The sequence below is a fragment of the Coturnix japonica genome, chromosome 2 (genome assembly GCF_054131305.1).
Source record: "Coturnix japonica strain WE chromosome 2, WE-NBRP24, whole genome shotgun sequence".
NCBI classification, from domain to species: Eukaryota; Metazoa; Chordata; class Aves; order Galliformes; family Phasianidae; genus Coturnix; species Coturnix japonica.
Genome location: NC_140664.1, coordinates 63174056 through 63195508, shown reverse-complemented (window position 1 = coordinate 63195508; position 21453 = coordinate 63174056). Strand labels below are relative to the sequence as shown.

Here is a 21453-nt window from a genome sequence, read left to right as displayed (position 1 = left end):
ATGCTGTTGAATATACATTGGGAATTGGGAATATTCCAAATCACTGGAATATTTGCAAATAAAATAAATAGTATTCATTCTCCCATGTTTCTGCAGAAACGTGTAGGTTTTTTGATGGCAGATGTGGCATGATCTACTTTTTATTACTTTAGTTTCACAAATTACTTCATTTTTCTCTTCTTTCCTTCCCTCCTTCCCTTCCTTTCTTTAAGCCATAACTTTTTATCTGTACGGTGTACTCAGTCACCAATCTCAGAGTAAATCAGTGCAGCAGATATCAATTCTAGTATTTATTTGTACACAGTTCTCTACTAGATGATATACCCTACTTTCAACTGATAACAGACAAAGACTTCTCCTTCTATTCCTCTCATCACACAACATTGCAGCAAAAAACTGTTCCTCGGCTCTGATTAAAAGCATGAGTCACAAATTGTCAGGTGGCATGGCTTAGAATTGCTCAGACTCTTTGGCTACGTCAGTTTCAGGACGCATTATAATGGAGTGTATAGCTGCTGGAATGAAGTCAGAGATGGTGAAATGGTGGTATTTCCTCTTTCTGGCCAAATGCAGGTATAAAGTGCCATGTTTAGGAGCCTTTGGATATCTACAAATCAGTACCACAAGTCTAAAAAGATAGAGCTTTGACACGACTGACACTAAATGCAACTCTGTATCTGTTTATGCGTTTTCAATACACTCGTGCTTAATTCACAGTCAGCTTGGGTATTCACTATCAGATTGTGAATTAAGGTTTTGGATGCTATGGAGAGTTTGTTCAGCACTTATGTACAGATGAGATTTCATGCAGCATGAAATTAGGCTGGGTTCCGTTGCTGCCAAGTTCCACAGGGAGGTTCATTAATATTTTGCATTACGGGCAATCAAATCAAAGCCCTGTTTTATTGGTGCAAAAGGCCCCAAGTCACACTTATATTCAAGGGCTGTATTTCCCGTAAGGCATCACATTTATGACTTTTTATTAAAACTCAACGTCTGCACAGTCCATGTGTAATATGTTTACACCAGCATCTTCAGAATTCACATTTAAGTAAAAAGTTATATCAACACAATGAACATTTGTGCAAAATATAGGAAAATGGTACTGCTCCATACAGGTGGAAACAGAGGTGTCTAATGGTAGGGGGAATGATAATGAAAATGGGATGCTGCATGAAGAAGAAATGCCATTTCAGATTCCTTACAGATATCACATACTGTGCATGACTTTATATAGGGAATGAAAGTAAATCATTATTATGAGTCTGTTTGCAGTCTTTGTACTTCTTTAAACTGTATCTGCTCTGGCTGCTACACTGAGCAATCTGATATGGAAAGATGTGAATACCACTGAAAATACCATGGGGAAATTTAAGTCCTCTGTGAGCAGTGCAAGGTCTGCCTGATGCAGTATGAAAACGGATGTAGTCACATAGCTGGAAGCTTTCTCAGATTGCTGTCATGTAACGGGATCTGCACTCTTTGTACTTGCTTCTTCAACTTTCAGTGCTTGCTTTTATTACCTTAACATTCTTTTATCTCGTCTCACGTTTGGGCTCACATGCATGCACATATGTAATTCTAACTTCTGTGCAGGCAGTCACGATTGACAAACAGAAGAGTGAGAATTTGAGACTGAATAAACTTTTACAGCCATAAGAATCCAAAAGCGATAATAATCCTTCTAGGAAATGCTCTGGACTGAGTTATTACAGTGGCGGATGCTTCATACATACAAATTAAATATTTACTGGAGAGTGAACTGGCTGCTGCTGAGCATATATTTTTTAAATTGAGATAGTAGGTGAGAAGGAAATGCATTAAGGTATGAATTAAGCTGGTGGATACTTCTTTGGTTTATGCTGGTCTTATTAGGATCGAGTTGGACAGACTTGCAATGCTGTATTATATTCATGTGAAGGAAAGTCATATAACTCACTGCTCTAGCAAAGGCAGACCTGTTCCTGAAGGACGATTGCATAAAAGCTTCTTGATTTCATACCAATTTAGCCATAGTCTTCTTTATTATTACTGCAAGCTAATTATTTTGTGCTGTGGCGTGTAAGATACAGTTTAAGTATTTCCCAGGTGTGACCTGGATGAGTAATTTCACAAGCCGCATTGGGAAAATTCCAAGATCATTTTATATTATAGATGGAATGGTTGTATTTGAGGGACCTCCAAAACACAGCCCAGCAGTTTTCCCTTCTGTATTGGTTTGCTCCTTTGTGCTGCACTGATAGAACTTGGTGATCATGTGAATGTACGCTTGTTTTTACATGCTAGACAAATGTCAAGGATCTGAATCTGAGATGTTCAGAGAGGACATTAGGCCATCTGTGATGGACAAAGGTTTTTGCACAGGATTTGGCTGAGAGGTTTCTACCTATTTTCCATTGCTTTGTAGGTGTAGATGAAGAGTGAACACTGAGAGTGGGCAAAAAGATTGAGCCCAGACCTGTAAAGGAGCCTAGGCAGTCCCCTGTGACAAATCAAACTTTTACCAGCAAGCTCTGAGAGGGAGATGAGTGATGGTTGTTCCTTAGGTATGGTTTGCTCTCTTGTTCTTCCCAGGCACCACTCAAATGCCAGACATGGGGAGCCCTCAGGGAAGTCATTTTACCAGCCTCTTGCACTGTTGCTATCAGTACTTCAGTTTATCCTATCACTAGCAGCCAAGGGTGCAGTAATGTGGAGTAGGAATGGAGGAACAGATTAGACTGTGATCAAGACAGTGATGAAATCTGATCAATGGATCTAATTTAAATGAAAATGGTAGGAATTAGCTTAAATGAAGATTGTATGAATATCACTTGTTCTTACAGTGCAGATTTATCTTGGTAGATTCTTTTCTTCTGATAACTTCTGCTGTTGTCATTGAAATGCCATAAGGCAATGGTGAGCATTAAGGATGAAATGTCGCTTATAAACTATCAGTGATTTTCTGGTTGTGCTTTGGAAAGTCGGTTTGAAAAACGGTCCTTGTAGATGCAGGAGGGTTTTTTTATTATGATGATTATTAGCTAAAATGCTGCCCACTTTAAAACTCACACTGAAAGTCCAGTGATGTAAGGAGTTGATCTTTGAGTCAGTGGGCTGCTTGTCAGAATTGTGGATGGCAACCTTGGAGGTGTGGTAAGTGAAAGGGTGGCACATTCTTCCTGAATGGGCACTCAAAACCTTCTGGTCAATGCAGTAGCAATCCTTGTTTTTTTTCTTGCAGGATGGTTTAGTTGCACAGCAAAAGGAGGGAGGACAGGACAGCTGTGGCAGTGGAGTGTCTTGAGAAGGGAGACTTACCCACATGCTTGGTTTGCTTTTGGTTGTATTGCTCACGTTGCAGTTGCTGTCCCTGTGTGTGATTTTTTTTTTTTTTTTCCTCCAAAATGCTGAATATGAGGTCTTTGTAAGATCCAAATAGTTTAGATCTACCATGTTCTTATGATCACAGGAAACTGATCCCAGGTTAATCAGCCATGAGCCAATGTGATAAATAGATGTTGCTTCTTATTCCACTTCCCTTTTCTTTAATTACTTTCCTTCTGACTGGTTCTAATGACTGGCACACTACTGAGATCAGGCTAACAAGCTTCTGCTTTGTGAATCACTTCAGCTGACGAATCCTGTCTACTGAGGATCCCTGCTACCGGGCAGATATATCTCTGGTGATAATTTACCTGGCTCCTTGGATTCAGAGCAGTATAGTTTTGAATTTTGCTTCCATGTGTCTGGATGAACTTTCCCAGGTTCAGCAGCCACCTTCTGCTTGCACCTGTGTCCAGTGTATGTCATACATGGTAAAATAAGCCACACATTGTTTCAGTTTTGGGGAATTTGGGTGGGAAGAGATCTATATAAGGTCCCAAAGCTAACATTTGTCACTTGGGCTGCAGTCTGACAGAGCTGGAGGGTCAAATAGCTTTGACTTGGCTATTCCTTTCTGCTGGCAAGAGCCAGTTGAGCTGGCTATCCATCTCCCTGCAGCAGACACTGGATGAGAAGGGAAGGAAAGCACTTGGACTCCTTCCTTCAAAAAGCACTGGTATTGCTAAAAAAAAAAAAAAAAAAGGCAACTGGACACCTTCCCTTTGTATAACAACTCAGCAAATTTTAATACAAAAACAAAACAAAACAAAACAAAAAAACAAAAAAACAAAACCCCAAAGGGGCAAAAGTAGAGGTTTGATTTATACTTCCACACTCTTTGACATGTACAATTCAGTGTACAGATATTCAATGACAGTCATAGATTTATTTCTTCATTCCAGAAAGGATAATATATGGCGGACAGTAATTACTATCTTCATTGTTTATTCTTCATGCTTACTGAATAGCACAGGGGGCAGTATGGGCCTTTCTAATGAAACAGACTTTGTGTATGAGGTGGGGCAAGCAAAAAACCTCCCACTTCTATCTTTCAAATATATAAGTAGTGATTAAAAAGAAAACAAAACACCTTTGAGTCAAATTCGCTCAAATTGAACCAACTTCAGTATATATTTGATCCCTATGCATCTGAAGTGCTGTAACCTGGAGCAGGAAACTGTTGAAAAGTTGAATAGAGGCTTCAGGTCCTCAAAAATTTCCTACTTTCCCTTCCTTGGATGTTTGCCTCTGAAAAAGACTAGAAAGCCAGCTGTTGCTTAATCCTCTCATCAGGTATTTCTTTTAAGTAATTAATTGCTTGGACGGTTAGTCACATCTCACCTGCTTTTGCCAAGGCTTTTTATAACCAAGCTTTCAAGCTCTTTTCATTCTTTTTGCAAAGCATTTTATAAAGCTCCTTTTCCCTCATCCATCACTACATCTCTCACACATCCCTCCTAAACTGTCACTTATGGTAATATGAGTTTTAAGAGTTTCTGGTGCTATGGAGGTCATTAAAGAAAGAACAGACTTTAAAAATGCCCTTCCGGAGTGGCAGTGCTTTTGTCAAAGCTGCAGCACCCTGAGAGCAATATGGATTTTTATGGAACTATTGCAAGGACATGGTTTAAATAAAAACATATTGTCATCATCATGGGAACTTTCCCTTTTTGGAAACCCTCCCAAATTGAAGATGGGTTTCTACAAGCTTTCTGAAAATCTGCCTTTACACAAACCAAGTAACTGCAGATCAAGAAGGACAGATTGCAAAAGAAGTATGCATTTGTCTTCATGGGAATATTAGTCAATAGCACTGACAGAAATTTTTGCCAGTCACTGGAGCTTTCAGTCAAACCTGTCAGCTCAGTTCACCCAACTAAAGACAAGTTTACATGAGCAGCACCTTTTCTACCAACTTCTTTTTCTTTTTCTGTGGTGCTGATGATTCTACTGTTGCTTTTGAAGGGTTCTTATTATTTTCTTACCTGGAGTGCTTAGATTTGCCTTCTCTTGAAATTCTCCACAGTATGTCTAGCCCTGATGTAATGCAAGACTGAACATGTTGTTAGGATGCAAGAAAGGCATCCAGTGCAGTAGTCTTAATATCTAGTTTGCTGCTTTTGAAACTTTTGGAAAGTGCAGCATTCTCTGGGTCGGTTCTGTCTGTGTTCCTTCCAGACAGAGAAGCTAAAACTATCTGTAATTACTGGATGCAGCAGAAATCATAATTCCCCAGCCCTAAGGGAGCTGGATGATTGCTTGTAATTAAAGGCAGCTAGCAGGCCCTTAGACTGCTGTTGCTTGGCTAACTTTGGCACTTGTGGCCTTGTCTTCCAGCCCTCACTTATGCTGATGTTAATGGCTGTACCACTATGGCAGGGACCAGTTACCAACAACCCCTAAAATCTAATCTTAGGAAGAATGAAAAGAGACTGAATTTCACTTGCAAACTGCAGTTTGAGTTGTACGAGGTCTAGCTTAATAAAATTAGAATGTGGAACTGCAAGAAAAGTCTGAGAATAAGGTACCTAACTTATAGGAGTGTATCTACAGATAGTACAGAGATGTTGATTGTTCACACTGGTCTGACATGCAGTTGAATTATGAGTCTTTAGAGTAGATTCATTAGACTTAGGGCCCCATAACGTCCTTGAATAAATAGGACACAGGCATCTATGCTCTGGTGACAGTTTCTTGCTAGTGAAAATGCTTAATATTTAGGTGAATATTAATAATGTTTCCAGCAACCAAAAGCTGAATCATGTACCAGTAATTCTGTTCACTACCATTTTATGGTGAAGGGTGACAAAGCTAATTGTGCTCTTAGATGAATTACCTCATGTTTTCATTTTCTGGGTCATGTGATTTTTTGAACTCTTCATACACTTAGCACCATGGTTACACTGTGTAGAGTTCATCCTCTTGAAGTTAAGGTCTGTTTAGGACACAGCACTGGAATGCTTGTTTTTTTTCCCCCAAGAATAAATACAAATCATCTTCAACACTTGAATATTTTCTGATTTCTCTCTTATATTTAAATATGAAGAATATCTAAGATAAATGCAAATCACTGAAGCAATGGATCGCGCCTCCCCTCCCCCCCCCCAATAAAAAAAAAAAAAAAAAAAAAAAGGGAATTGTTCTTAAGAAAGCAAACAAAAAATATTTTTACCACTGGAATAAAGGCTGAGCTGAATCAACCCAGCTTATTTTGGCATTAGCACAATTAGCAGAACTGTCAATGTTTTACAGACTGTTTGAATATAGTGTTTGCATAATATTTTGCAATATGATACTGGCAGACTCACCACGGCGTTTGCTATAACTGAAGTTCAGAGATCCAGACTCAGACATGCAACAATGAAAACACTTTGCCATCATTTTGGTTGGAGGCACTACTGGTAAGAAAATAAAATGTATTCTGGATTGTTTATGTGTGGAAGGACAAATGAATACACTGCAGTAGTACTAATTATAGATGTTGTTATAACGCTTGAAGCTTTCATTCTGTCAAATCAGATTAATTGATTGGAGAAAATGTGTGCTTACACAGACAATATACAGGAACAGCAATAGGCAATGTTTCAGCACACTTACAGTGCCCATAGTACTTCTGTGTCATGGGGTGGTTTATGTGGGCTTTGCTGGAGTCCTGGTCTGCTTGTGCCCACTGAAGTACTGTTTCCACCAGACAAGCCACTGTTTTGGCATCAGTTTTGCTTGTGTTTCAATGGCTCTTACAGATATTATTGCTATCCCTATCAAGCTCTAGTGAGGTCTGCAAAGATGTTGCTGAAAAAAAAAAAAGCAAAATAATGCGAAAGTCACACTTTTTCTCTTAAAAAATAAAAGAACTGTAGGTCCCTTGGAGGTAAAGTGTTGTTGAGGTGTTCAATATGAAGGTAAGACCCGGTTTACAGTGCAGTGGTGTGCCAAGGGTATCCCTGAAACTTCTGCTTTGGACTCATGGTTTTGTGTTTGAAATGGTTATGCCATCACCCTGAGGAAGGCAGTCTCACTCTGATATGTCCAGGTATTTTGTCTGTTTTGTAGTGATCTCATCCTTTGGAAAAGTGAATTTTGGATGTTACCCTCATGATCTGCATTTTTCATACCTCTCCATCAAGCCATATTAGTAGTCCTACAGAATAGTGTACTTAAGGAGAAAGAACCTCTAATTAAGAGCCTTACTGCACAGCACTCAGAAGCAAAGAAGGTGAAACCTCCATTTACCTGAACCTCTGTGCTGTGATAAAGGAGGAAACCAGCATAGGGCACTGGGAGGCTGAGAGGTGTAACACAACGGCTTTTCAACATCAGGCATCATCACAATGGGGAGTAGTGCAGGAAATGGAGAATACTGTTGTATTCTGGGGTTGCTGCTGGAGGGATTCAAGCAGACAGCATGCCCCAGACTGACATGGGCATCTTTTCCTTTGGGAAAACTGCTGTAAGTGCTTGCAAGTGAGCAGCAGCCAAGTAGTGGTTCTTTGTGTTATTCAGAAAAGATTTCTGGAGCAAACATACTGAGTTGTCCCTCATAATACTTCAAGTGATTGAGGGATATCTGGGGAATAGTTTATGCTTTTATTCCCTGTAACTTCAGAGGCCAGCACTGGACCTGATTCGGCATGACCATACATTGTCTTGCAGCTTAGGAGACTTCCCTGAGGTACACGGGTGGTGTGAGCTGCCAGTTATCTGTGATGCATGCAGCTGGCAGTGTCCTTTGCTGCTCAGCTGTGGGGGAATTCCTTGCTCTCTTTGAGCAATGTCTGGAACTTCTGTTATCATAGGAGATAGATTGCGTCCTCAGGCACATTCCCAATTCCTCTGTGGCTGCCTTCAAGCTTTCCACTTGCTTCCATGGGGTATGACACTGAAGTTTCTCTTGCCAATGTGCTTTTCTCCCATTTTGTGTTTTACGTATTGCCTTGCTTCCTGCAAACCCCGGAAGCCCTATCTCTGCCCATAACTCCTGTAAATATCATTGCTGTCATATCAGTCCAGCCCTTCATTTCCTCAGTAACTGAGTGCAATGACAGTTTTTTCTCTACATTCTCCTGATCTAGCACCCATCTCAACTTCCTGCTTTTATTTATTTTTACAATTAGCCATCAGAACGTACAGTCTGTATTCAGTAGCCTCTGAACTCAGAGGCTCTAGGAGGTCAAAAAACAATGATACAAAATGCCATGTACTATTCAGGGATGGGAGAATATCTCTGTTCTTTTGTATCACCTTATTAACAGCATCAATATTTGCTTACTTCTGTGGAGATGGAGAATCTCCTCTTTCTCTACTTTTTTTCTTCTCTGCTCCTTTATCTGCCCAATTTCTCTCCACTGTATGTCTGCCTTCATAACTGTGGCATTGGTTCATCATTTTTCTGGTGTTTCTGCAGCCTGTAGTAACTTTTCTTTAATACTTAGTCTCATCTGTCCCTATTTGCTTTTAGATATCAGCTCTAATTAAAAGTTTTTGCTTTCTTTCGTAATGTATTTTTTAACTATCCCCAGAGGTGTTCAAGTCCAGGTTGGATGGGACCTTGAACAGCCTGATGTAGTGAGTGGCAGCTGAACGGTTTTTGAGGTCCCTTCCAACCCAAGTCATTCTATGATTTTTCTCTTCTGTTATTATGCATCTATTCTTTTGTCATGGCTTGGTATTTTAAAGGCATAGCACCCGGGTCAGCTGTGGACACACAAGGTATCCTGCCATCAAATTGCTACTGACATATCTTAAGCTGTAGCTGATACACTTAGAGTTTCAATGGAGAAGTTCATTTAAAAGGTGTATAAATTGTGGCATGCTGGTGCCACGGTTCATTTATTTACTGCCATGATGATTCCTGGCAATAAATGGAACCTCTTGGAAAATGCTCCTGACTAAAGCAGGATGGAAAAAAAATACTATTCTGTGCATCCAGCAATAGAATTTAAAGAGAGAATTTAAACACTTGGGAGCTAAGGGTGGGACAGCTGTGCATGCTAAGGCAAAATGGAAGTCTCAGCATCTGTGTATTTACAGAAGTACTAAAAGCTGCAGTGGTTCTTCTGAAATGGGATGGCTTGCATAAGGAGAATCAGGCCCAAGTTAGGTCTAATATCACCTGTATGCTCTTTGGCAAGGTGATGTAAAAGTGAATGATGGCATTGCTTTCCTCTTACAGTGACCTTTTCATCAAACACCTTACCATCCTTCCCAGGAGCAGGTAGTAATGCTGTGCTGTTTCTCAGATGGAGACACTGAGATTAGGGGTAAGGAAATGATTACCTGTCACCTATGGAGTATGTGGCAGAGCTTCTGGGTATCACTGATGAGTCAGGAAGACTGGGTCATCTTATTGACAGGATCAAAAGTGCTCCAAAATTGATAAAACTTGAAGAATTTAAAGTTTAAGTTAATACAGGATGTCTTTCAATGTGACAGTATTTTGTACAGCCTCGTGTGTATGTCATGTCTAATCTTCTTTGTACAGAACTTGTCTAATCTCACTAGAATTAAAATGAAGATTGGCATTTTTTCTACTTTGGAAGGAAAGTTTTTACATTTATGGTTTTACTTAAAAGTTTTCTCTCTGCAGAGTTTCTAGTCAGCTTTGTTTCAGCTGGTTTTGAGCAACACATGGGAGAGAGAGGTGTGGCTGTGTTACACTGGTTTCCTTTCCTTTCCTTTCCTTTCCTTTTCCTTTTCCTTTTCCTTTTCCTTTTCCTTTTCCTTTTCCTTTTCCTTTTCCTTTTCCTTTTCCTTTTCCTTTTCCTTTTCCTTTTCCTTCTCTTCTCTTCTCTTCTCTTCTCTTCTCTTCTCTTCTCTTCTCTTCTCTTCTCTTCTCTTCTCTTCTCTTCTCTTCTCTTCTCTTCTCTTCTCTTCTCTTCTCTTCTCTTCTCTTCTCTTCTCTTCTCTTCTCCTTTTCTTTTTCTTTTTCTTTTTCTTTTTCTTTTTCTTTTTCTTTTTCTTTTTCTTTTTCTTTTTCTTTTTCTTTTTCTTTTTCTTTTTCTTTTTCTTTTTCTTTTTCTTTTTCTTTTTCTTTTTCTTTCTTTCCTCTCCCCCCCGCCCCCCCACTGAAAACTGCTTTTTACGTGAATGAATGCAAGGCTTCTGGTTTTCAATTTCACTCTGGAACATGCAAACACAAGAGAGTGAAAGTGGTGAATTGTTGTGCAATATCAGCAGCCTGAGCCTGGTTACAGATCCTCTTGCATATAACAGATCCCTAAGCTGAAACCTCTCTGATCTGTATAGAATCTGTTGTATAGAATCTGTTGTTTTTATCTTTGTATGTGTATTTGTGCTCATAGGGTAGGGTAATCTTTGTGCAGGCAGAAACTGCCTGTTACTACACAGCCCATTTGGGTTTTGAAGAAGCCAAGTTATGTTTCTAAGAACTGATTTAAGCTTTTTAAGCAGTGGCTTGCTTTCTTAGGCTAATAAATGTATTCACATTTCCACTAACTGCTATGTATGTCAGCATTCCACACCTGTACAACTGGCATGGGAAATCACAGCCAGCATGTTTTCATGGGAGCCTGACTTCTCTGGTGTGGCAAACTAGTCCATTGCAGGCTCTGCTCTTAAGATGGCATGAAGCAACATTTACAATATGTAACAAACTGTGTTAAGGCTAGAACACTGTTCTCACGCTTAGTTCTGCTCTGCTTAGATCCACGGAATGGTTTGGGTTGGAAAGGACCTTTAAGATCATGTCCTTCCAACCCCCTGCTATAGGCAGGGACACCTCTCACTAGACCAGGTCCCTCATAGCCCCATGCAGCCTGGCCTTGAATGCTTCCAGGGAAGGGGCATTCACAACCTTGATAGGCAACCTGTTCTAGTGTCTTACCACCCTCACAGTAAGGAATTTCTTTCTGATATCTGGTCTAAATCTACCCTCTTACAGTTTAAAACCATTTCCCCTCATCCTGTTGATACATGCCTTTATAAAAACTACCTCCCAGCTTTCCTGTAGGCTCATTTCAGATACTGGAAGGCTGCTTAAAGTCAGCAGCTCCTTGGAACTTTCTCTTCTCCAAGCTGAAGAGTCCCAGCCTGTCCTCATAAGAGAGGAACCAGCCCTCTGATCTCCTCTGGATCTGCTCCAACAACTGCATGTCCTTCTTGTGTTGGGGGCTCCAGAACTGGACACAGTACTCCAGGCGAGATCTCACAAGAACAGAGTAGAGGGGCAGAATCACTTCCCTCAACCTTCTGGTCACACTTCTTTTGATACAACCCAGGACACGGTTGATGCTGTCAAGTCTTTCTCCACAGGGTTGCTCTCAGGCCATTCACTACCTGACCTGTATCTGTGGTTGAGATTGCCCTGACCCAGGTGCACGACCTTGCATTTGGCCTTGCCGAACTTCATGAGGTTAGCATGGGCCCACCTCTCAAGCCTGTCCAGCTCCCTCTTTATAGCATCTCTTCCCTCTCGTGTATCAACTGCACCACTCAGCTTGTTGTCGTCTGCAAACTTGCTAAGGGTGCACTTGATCCCACTGTTCATGTCACCTACAGAAATGTTAAACAGGCAGCCTGAAGCAGACTTCTACTATGATATCTTGTTCCCCTACCTTCCCTTTAACCCTTAAGCTTTAGTGTCTTTGGCTGAAAACACCAAATCTCAGTGGAGTTTGGGTGGGGTTGGTGTGACAAAGGACATCTCTGTCCTCTTGTCTTTCACCTACCTGGAGGTTGCTTCTTGCTCTGCCTGGGATTGATGTGGGGAACCAGGGCAGTGGCTGCCCTGTGCGAGCTCCCTGGAGTTCAGCCATAGGTCCTGCTGTAAGCCTCATACATTATGAATAATGCATTGTCTTGTAATGTATTGTTGGTGGCTCTTGTTGAAAGGCACTGAAAAAGCCGGTTACTAATGTGTTGGGCTTGATCTCCCTCTGCTGTGTGGACTTCCCCATCCCTTGTTGTGGGGCTTCGGGCAGCGCTGCTGCACTGATTTATTTATTTTAAAGTGAATTTTGCCCAAGTTGAAGCTGCATGCTGTGTTCTGCCTGAGTGTAGGCTGCCTCGCGATGAAGCAGATGGCTCTTTGCCAGGAGTGCGCCGCTCACTTTCTGTAATTTACCCTTCCTTTTGGCTCGGTCGGGCTTTTAATCAGCGCCAGCCTCTCCCATAGCCCGTTCCCTCGTGTCCGTTTGTGTGTAAGGGAGAGGGCGGCAGTCCGAGGAGCTGCGCCTGGGCTATGCTGACGGACGACTCTCCCCTCGGTTGTCAGGTCTGGAGCCTGTCAGTAGCATTGCCGGTAAGTGAAGGGAAGAAGAGCCCACACCGGGGCTGGGGGAGCGATGCTGAGCCGTAGAGGAGCAGCACGGAGGGAGCGCAGGATGCGTGATGCCGCCGGCGTGGCGGTTCAGGCTCCCCAGCTGCCCATGCAGACGGCTCAGTTGGCAGCGAGGGATTTCCCCCTCCTTCCCCTCCCTTTCTAAAGATCCTTCAGCCAGTATTACTGGTTGGATCCTTGGCTTATTGCTGTATTTTTTATTTATTTTTTTTTTAATAAAAGAAAAATCCGTGCTGGTTTGCAGTCCGGAGCTGAGCTGCTAATCCCCTGGGTCTGCCCGAGGATGCTGGCGTGCCCCCCGCGTACACCTGAGCGCCTGGGGAGGGGGGAGCAGGGGCTGCCAGAAATGTTGGCCACTGGTGGGCAGCCCCGTTAAAGGTGGAGCGTGTGCGTGGGGCAGTGCCCATCTTCTCCGAGCCATAACCGACGCGGTAACCTGCAGCCATGGAGTCGCCCACGAAGGAGATTGAAGAATTTGAGAGCAACTCTCTAAAATACCTGCAGCCAGAGCAGATAGAGAAAATCTGGCTTCGGCTCCGAGGCTTGTAAGTAGCACTTTTTTTTTTTTTTTTTTTTCCCCACGTCCTTTGCCCATTTCCTCCCATTGTCAAAATTATTGTAGCACTTTCCTTTTATTGTTGGTGCCTTCAAAATGACACAGGAGTTTCCACACCTGTTCTCCATAAATATAGTGAATCTCAGCGAAGATCTGCTTGCTTCCTTAAGTGAAACCCGCGTGTTACACTGAACAAACATTCTTAGCGGGAACATAGAGATGTTGTTAATGAGACACCGTAATTTAGCAGCAGTTTTGTGAGATGCTAATTACTTTAGCTGCTGCACTGAAAAAGTTTTGTTGTTGCCTGAATGGAACCTAATAGGGTCCTCCGATTTGAGTAATATTTCCATTAGCTGCAACCTACAGAAAGAGGGTTTATTTTCTGTATGTGTCCACCATTTCTGGCACTGATGCAGTTAATAAGGACAAAATAGGCAGGGAAAGCACAATGGGAAGAGATCTCCACCAGCACTTGTGGCAGCAGTAAATTCATGTTACACAGATCAGATTGTATCGATTAGTTTATACATTTGCTATTAAGCCTGACTTGTCATGAAGCGGTGGGACGCTGCTTCCTGTGCTTAAAGGAAAACTTGGGACTGTAGGAATGTGGAAGTTTACATGCTGTAGAGCTTGTGTTGCTTATTTAGAGTTAATGTCTAGCATCTTTTTCAGAGTCTCAGTATGCAAAATGCTGTCTACCGGCAATAGGAGCCACTGTTGGCTGCAGAGCATTTATTTGCCCATCAGTTTTTGGCCCAGCCAGAGAGAAACATTGCCATATTAAGCTGCATCCCTCTCTGTGTTCAGAACTGTGTTTTTTTTTACTTTTGTTGTTTGTTGTTTTTCCCTTTAGTTTCTTGTGTTAGAGAATGTTTCAGCCTGTAGGGTGTGGGGGGGAGGGATCAAGAAGGATAGGAAAAGGCAGAACTGGGAACGCATAGGAGGAGCAGGCTAAAACTGGACAACAAAGGGTTCCCAGTTAAACTGGAGTTGCTGTGGGTGTTGTTTAGTGTGAGCAGTGACGGCATATTTTGTAAAGCATATCCAAAACTTCTGTAGGACTCCAAGCAGAGTAAAAGACTTGCATGAATATGTATTTCCTTCAAGGCATCACTCCAGGAAGCCTGTTTTGTGAAGGAACTTAATCAAAGTGGATGACAGCTGTCTTGTAAGCATTCCAAATAGAACAGCCACACAAAACAAACCCTCTTATTTTCAAGTCTGTGCCATGCTGTAGCATTAGGAATCCTTGCATTTCTGTCTAATACAGAGTTTAGCAGCATGCTGTTTTGGATCACACCTGAAGTTTTGCAGATAATTCCTTAGCAGCAGAGTAGTTCAGGGTCTCTCTCCTGCCTTCTGTACAAAGCAGCAACTGCATATTATCTGTCAGACCCCAGGCTGTTCCACCTTTGGGAGACGTGGCAAAACTGTAGGACTTATTCTACATTTGCAATAACAGAACTTCAGGCTGTTTCTCAGTATAGCCCTCTCTCTTGGCACTGTGTGCATGTAACAAACACACTTTTTCTTTCTGAGTTTCAAGTTTTCTTTGTTCATAGAAGGGCAAAGAAGAAAGAAATTAGTTTTCATAGAATCATATAATAGAATCATAGAAAGGCTTGGGTTGAAGAGGACCACAATGATCACTGAGTTTCAATCCCCTGCTATGTGCAGGGTCACTGACCACCAGACCAGGCTGCCCAGAGCCACATCCAGCCTGGCCTTGAATGCCTCCAGGGATGGGGCATCCACAACCTCCTTGGGCAACCTGTTCCAGTGCGTCACCACCTTCTGTGTGAAAAACTTCCTCCTAATATCTAACCTAAACCTCCCCTGTCTCAGTTTAAAACCATTCCCCCTTGTCCTGTCACTGTCTACCCTTGTAAACAGCTGTTCCCCCTCCTGTTCATAATCTCCCTTCAAGTACTGGGAGGCCACAGTGAGGTCTCCCCAGAGCCTTCTGTTCTCCAAGCTAAAGTACATTTTCCATCTCCAGTCATTATATGCATACACACACAAACTGGTTGCAGACTGAGGTTTGGCATCACACTTCATGATTTTTCTTGTCCTTATTCACGTCTGTGTGTGTAAGAAGAATGAGTCAATGTGCACAGCCATCTCAGAAACCTTGTAAATGAGGCACTTCATTCTGCAGAGATCAAATACTACTTAAGGAGACATCACTCCCTGACTCCGGTGCTCTGACAGTTGTGTGATACAGGAGCTGCTTTCAAGGCTCAGCAGTGCTGCCAGAGCAGGGCTAAGCAGGCAGTCAGGGGAACATGCTGCCAGGGACCTGTAGGCTGCAGCAGGCAGGGACCCAACAGGTTATTGCATCCTGCCACTGCTTCTGCACTGAGAAGGGCCGTGATGATACAAACAGTCCCAGGTGCTCAGTGTCAGGTTTGACATCTCCTTGGTACGACTTCACCTGGGGCTAGGCTGATACCTTCCTCCCTGCCCTCCCACCTCCAGTGCCATCTGGTGTGTCTGCTCCTAGTGACTCAGAGGATAAACCAGCATCCTATTTCACTGCCTCTTTCAGTACCTGACTTTTCCAGGGAGTGGGGTCTCTTAATTTCCCCGCTGTCTCAGCCTGCATAGTTGAAAGGGAATGGAAACCCAAAGGCTGCAAAGGGGTGGTTAAGCTGAGGCTCTTTTCAGACTCCCATAATTTAGTGTTTGCTGCTTAAACAATTCTGTCGATAGCTCTTTTGCTATATTCCCACTACATTTCTGTCCCACAGGCTGGTTGGTGTTTGGGTGTGTATTTTCAAGGAACAGAGAAGCCTTTTGGACAGTGTGCAAAAGGCAGGCTCTGAGAAGCTGAAGCATGTGTCTGCAGCATGAGTCGTATGTTGCTGTAAGAGGCAGACAACATACTGAACTTGCCCATGGAGTGGATTGGAAAGATTTCCTTCTTGGTCTCATTGTGTGTCTCTCTAGCACGTGGTATCTTGGTTAGGACAGCCTGGTTGTCTTGTTTGGATGAAGCAGTGGTTCTTGAGCCATATACAGTTTAAGAAAGAACTAAAATATCTATGTTTTCTGGGCATAAGTACCACCAGAGGTGTTTGAAACCCCTTGGGGAAAATCTTGTCAGTTGACTTCTGACTGCCTTGACCTTTCATGTCTTACCACAATAGACCACCGAGGAGTTTTACTCTACAGCTCTTCTTGTAGGAACTCACTCAAGCAAAACGTGCCTGTGCTGGACATGCAGCCATCAGAGATCTTTCTTTTCTTGGAATGAGTGGACCAGATTTCCCTGCAGCATCGTCCACCCAGGAATAGACCTTCTGAGTTTCATTGTCATCATAAATGAACCAGGCTGGAGCAGCTCCCTGTCCCTTCTGGGGTATCTCATATTGGTAGTAAGAACAGAGAGCCTGCAGAGCCACATATGAAACATGAAGACAAACTGTTATGTGAGAATGCTGTCTTATTTTGTGGCAGAGCCTCCAAGTTCCCTAATCCCATACACATTCCTGCCTGGGAATCAGGGTGAGAGAAAGCAGATTGCAAAATATAGTGGAATGAGCAGAAAAGTTGTGGAGAAAGGTGTCTATGCTCTAATGCTTGGGGGTGAGAAAACATTAAGTCCTGCCCCCAAGCTCCCTGTCCTTGTGCCAGGACAGCCACTGGGGACTTCTGACTTGCACTTGTCCTGCATCAGTCTGAACACTGCCTTTCTCTGACAGATGCAGAAAGCAAAAGCATGCCTTGCCAGGGGCTTCCCCTCCTGGCTGCCTGATGGGTATCTACATTCTCTTCCTCTTAAACATGTTTTTAATTCATGAGCAGATCTCTTTTGTTCCTTGGCTACTTCATGGCTGCAGGGGTGTCCATTTGTGATCTCACAGGGAGACTGCCTTTGAACAGCCTATTATTTCCTGGATGTGTTCACTCATGAAGGCAGACAAACTCAGTCTTCAAGGAAGAGTGTTCCTGAAGGATGTACTGATTGCTTGTTTATGGCTCTCAGTAATTCCTTCTGCTAGAAAAAGGGACTTGAGTTTCTTGCTCTTCAGTAAGGGCCACATTCTGTCATCCACACCCCACAGGTTCTCTCCATATGGCTGCCTTTTTTTCAGACTTGCCTTAACCAGCTCTAGACTTGGACAGTGCATACAGATGACTACTTATGAGTATGCCTTGTACTCTCCTACAATTGCCAGTAGTTCATTCTGTTATGCACAGGACCATCTGCCCTTCAAAACATCCGTCAAAGTTAATCTGGGCCTATTATGGAGTTGTGGCAAAGCCTGGAGACCTGATTTCAAAACACAACTGCATGATTGGTTTTTAAGCTGGTGGTTTCTCCATGAAGCAATGAGCGATGGTGGCTGTGTTCAGATATTCTGTTTTAGCACTTGGACTCCCATCTGCAGGACTGCTAATTCCCGTTTGCTATTTAGGGCTCTTAATGGCCCATGAAGTGGCCTAAGTTACCTTCCAGCTTCTCAGATGTGGAGAAAACACCTGAGCCCTTTTCAACATTAGGATTATGTGTTGTATCGATGATATTTAAGAATGCAAGAGCACATACCCAAAGAGCTTCAGTTGAGCTGTGATGGTTTGGGGCAGCTAAAGACCCAGTTTGGAGGTATTTTCAGCTTTTTTTTTTTTTTTTCTTTTTTTTTTTTCCCCAGGAATAAAAAAGAAAAAAGAAGTTATGTTTTTAGCTGTTACAGTGTAACCAGGATCTGCTGGTGCCCCTGCAATACCTTAAGCATTGCAGAGGGAAAAGAGATAAAATGTACTTTAACTTTTTTTCCTGATAGCTGGGATTATAATGTTAAATTGCTAAATTCATAATAAATCCCTTCATTCTCAGTGTAGCCCTTCCTCACGCTGCCAAAGATGAATCTACAAACAGCAGCAGTCTCTGAATTGAGACTCAGATGGGATGCTTGACTTTGATCTCATCTTTCAGGCTGTCCTACTCAAACCTGTCAGTGTAAAATTGGTCTAAAAAATCTGAAGGGGAAGGAAAATAGAAACACACATAAATCAATATGTTTGAAAAGTTCATGGTTTTGCTGAAGATATGGAAAGGTATTTCAGCACATAGGGCATTTCCTTTATTTCCCCTGCAAAGCACCATGCATCCTATTGATGGCAAAGAGGTCCAAATGCAGATGTTACTGGAAGACTGAAATTCAGATTTAGTTTTGAAATAAATGGTGATGCAACTGATTTCAATGGGAAAACATGGAGACTCAATGACTGAAGACGATTTGGCAAGCATTACTGAGCCATTGCTTGGTTATTTGTTTCCCTGTCTTATCCGTATGCACTCCACAGTATTTTTAGGTTTTCTTACATGAAAAAAAATGTCACATGCAGAACAGCTGGTTCTCCCAGTGACAGTACCCTCATCTGCTTCATTTTCATTTATGTATCCTTCATAAACAGGAAAACAGAAAGCTCCCTTCAGCTCCAGTGGCGCTCCCTACACAGTAGGCTTTGTCCCCAAATATTTTAGCTGGCAACAGATAGTAAAGGTTTAAAAAGCCCCTCAGAAAGCACCACTTTGTTAGTAAATGTGTAAATTAGTCAGCTTTCAAGTGGAAAATATGAATATGCTAATTCCTTTCCGGAGGTGAAAGAGGCACTCCTGCTGTCCTTGGTCTTGGTTTCAGTCTTCCTGAACCTCCTGAGAGTCTAAGTTTAAACTGAAGCCCTGTTCACCTTGGAAGCAAGACTGAGCTACCTTCAATCATATTTCAAAACTGATGCTGCTGCCCTTTTCCTAGTTTAGTTTTCCTGATGAGCATAGGCAGGGATTATTTGTCAGAGAACCATGTCAAGAAACCTCTGTATAGGCCTCTTAAGTCTCTATTTGACTTTTCTCCTGAGTTTCAAGTTGCCGCTGAAAGTAGAGATGGGCGTATTCAGGAACAGGAGGTGGAGGCAAGAATGGGTGACGTTTAGCTGTCATGGTTCCTGGGAGGACTGAAAAGGTCTCACTGGTCAGAAGATGGCCGCTGAGTCTGCGCTGGGGAAGGCTGTGCCCTAACATGGGCCTAAAAATTCCTAGTTGGGGTGAGCCACTCTTTGGATGTGAGTGACTTAGTTGTGAAGTTTGTTGGGGTCTGGTTGGTCTACAATATCATTCTCCCCATAGTGTGACCATCAAACTGACCCATAACAGCTTATTTTGTCTTTCCTGTAGTATAGGCCCTGAAAGAAGTGCTGACAGCTGCTGATCTCATGGCTGAAAAGTGAACAGGGGAAAAAATGGTAGGAACATAGTGACTTTAAAAGAAGATAATTAAAAAGTAAAGTGTTTGGAAGTGTAGTAATTCAGTAAACTGAAAAAAAAAAAATAAAAAAATTGCCACAGTCCTTCAATTACTTTGTTCCATCCAGTGACTTTTATTTGAATCTTAAATCAATAAATGAATCCTGTAGGTAACAAAAGAGAGAAGACTTCATGTTTAATACTGAAATGTTGTCTAAGAAATAATATACACTCTAGTTTTTACAATAATCATAAAAAAAAAAAGCTTTTATTCTTCTGGAGGTAGTACAAATGAATCATAACTGCAGCCTCAAAAGCAATTATTTATTTCAGCAATCATAAAAAGAAGACCGTAGCCTGCTGTAGAAGAAAGGAGCTCCCTTTGTGATTTAAATGCAGTGCTTTTCAAATATCACTGCTGTAAGGTGTGCAATCCAGCATAAGAAACAAGAATATGAAAAAAATGTTATTTCAGGGAAGATGAATTTAAACCTTAACTCAAAGGGAAATTACAAGTCTTTCTGGAATTCTTTTTTTAAAATGCCTTGGTGGGATAGGAGTGCATGCATAAAGAAACAGAACTCAATGGAAGATGGTGCTGAAAAATCCTCTGCATGTTTATGTGTTTTAAAGGCTGTGAGGCCAGCTCATCTCCTAATCTGTCAGCTTTTGGAGGATTCAAACACTATATTAAATCCATCTCAGCCCTTGAAAGGATTTTTAAATACCGTGTTTCTCTTTCTTTCTGCAATTCATGAGATATTCCCTTTCTCTTCTCTTCTCATCCCATAAAAAAATCACTTCTGTCTCTTCAAAATACTAGATCCTATCTTTCTCTGAGGGGTGACTGAGGTACATGTCTTAGGGCAGACCCATTAAAAAACTATAGCATTTTTGAAATGTACCTCTTGCAGATGTGATTTGCTGTCAAGCCACTGGGGATTTGGGTAGATTGGAGGTTTTCTAGAAGGGCTTGTTTGGATTCATAAGGCTGTTTCTGATCTCATGAACTTCTAATACTGGGAAGAATGGCTCCATTGATACCCATGCATTTGATGGGGTGAAATTAGAATCCAGCTCTTGATATTTGAAGTTGTTTTTTTCTTTTTTTCTTTGAAGAGTTAGGTTTTAAAAGTAATTCATTAAAATTTGTCTGCAGTTGTCTTGGGTGTTCAAAAAGCAGTAGATTGAGTGTAGCTCAGAAGCTGGTGAAACTGATTATCAGCTCAGCTGGTTGGCTTTAGCAGAATCAGGATTTTTCTCAGCAATTGCTCATGTTCGTGTTGGGAATGTTTGAATTTTTCTGCCCAAGAAGGGTGTTGCAGAGCACTCAGAGAGCCATAGCTTTCTGATTTTCAGAAGGGGCTTGAAAGATATCCAGTTCTTTCTTTGCCAAATTACCCAATTAATGTTTCTGTAGACTACCTTATCTTCTGTCAGAAGACCTCCATGTCTGGCAATTGGTGGAGAAGGCTGTATAGGCTAGGCATGCAAGGATTTTCATAATCTTTCTTGGAGAGAGAGTTGAAGGAGATTATTTATTTATTAAGATGCTTGTAGTCATGGAGGAGACCATTTATTAAGATACATGTAGACTTATATGCTTCATGCTTTATTTTTTTTTTTTTTCCCAAGCTGTGGATTCGTTTTGTTATTAATGTGACACTTAGAATAGCTATTAGTAGGTCTGTGTCATCGCTTTAGAAGTGATTTCTTACACTCCTGGGGACATATACTATTTGTGCACAAAACTCCTAGCCAAGACAGAAAATTGCACAATATCCATCTGTGGTATGAATCCTGGCTTGGTGAAAGTCTCATTTCAACACTAAGATTAGTACAAATTAAATGTAAGATCTGTGCCATTTTAACAGCTAACACTATTCAGAGCCCTGCAGCTATAGCTGCGACACTCAGGGAGTCCTTGCAGGGAGAGCAAACTACAGCAAGCATCTAAGGGCAAAAGAGTTGAAGTAG

The 21453-nt window shown here is 41.9% G+C and overlaps 1 protein-coding gene across 14 annotated transcripts in view; it reads left to right on the top strand.

The window, feature by feature from the left end:
• Window positions 1–21453, top strand: part of PDE1C (phosphodiesterase 1C) — a 253895-nt gene that overhangs the window by 79678 nt on the left and 152764 nt on the right. For 2 of the 14 annotated variants that reach the window (XM_015855058.3, XM_085539982.1), the window contains exons 1-2: window positions 12227–12625; window positions 12887–13209. The exons of 5 other annotated variants lie outside the window; for them this stretch is intronic. In XM_015855058.3, the coding sequence (XP_015710544.2) occupies window positions 13109–13209 (101 nt within the window). In that variant the 5' untranslated portion in view covers window positions 12227–12625; window positions 12887–13108. Of the gene's footprint in view, window positions 1–6673; window positions 6768–12226; window positions 12626–12886; window positions 13210–21453 lie in introns of those variants that run through there. 7 more of the 14 variants (XM_015855056.3, XM_085539981.1, XM_085539980.1 and 4 more) reach the window with 5 other exon arrangements.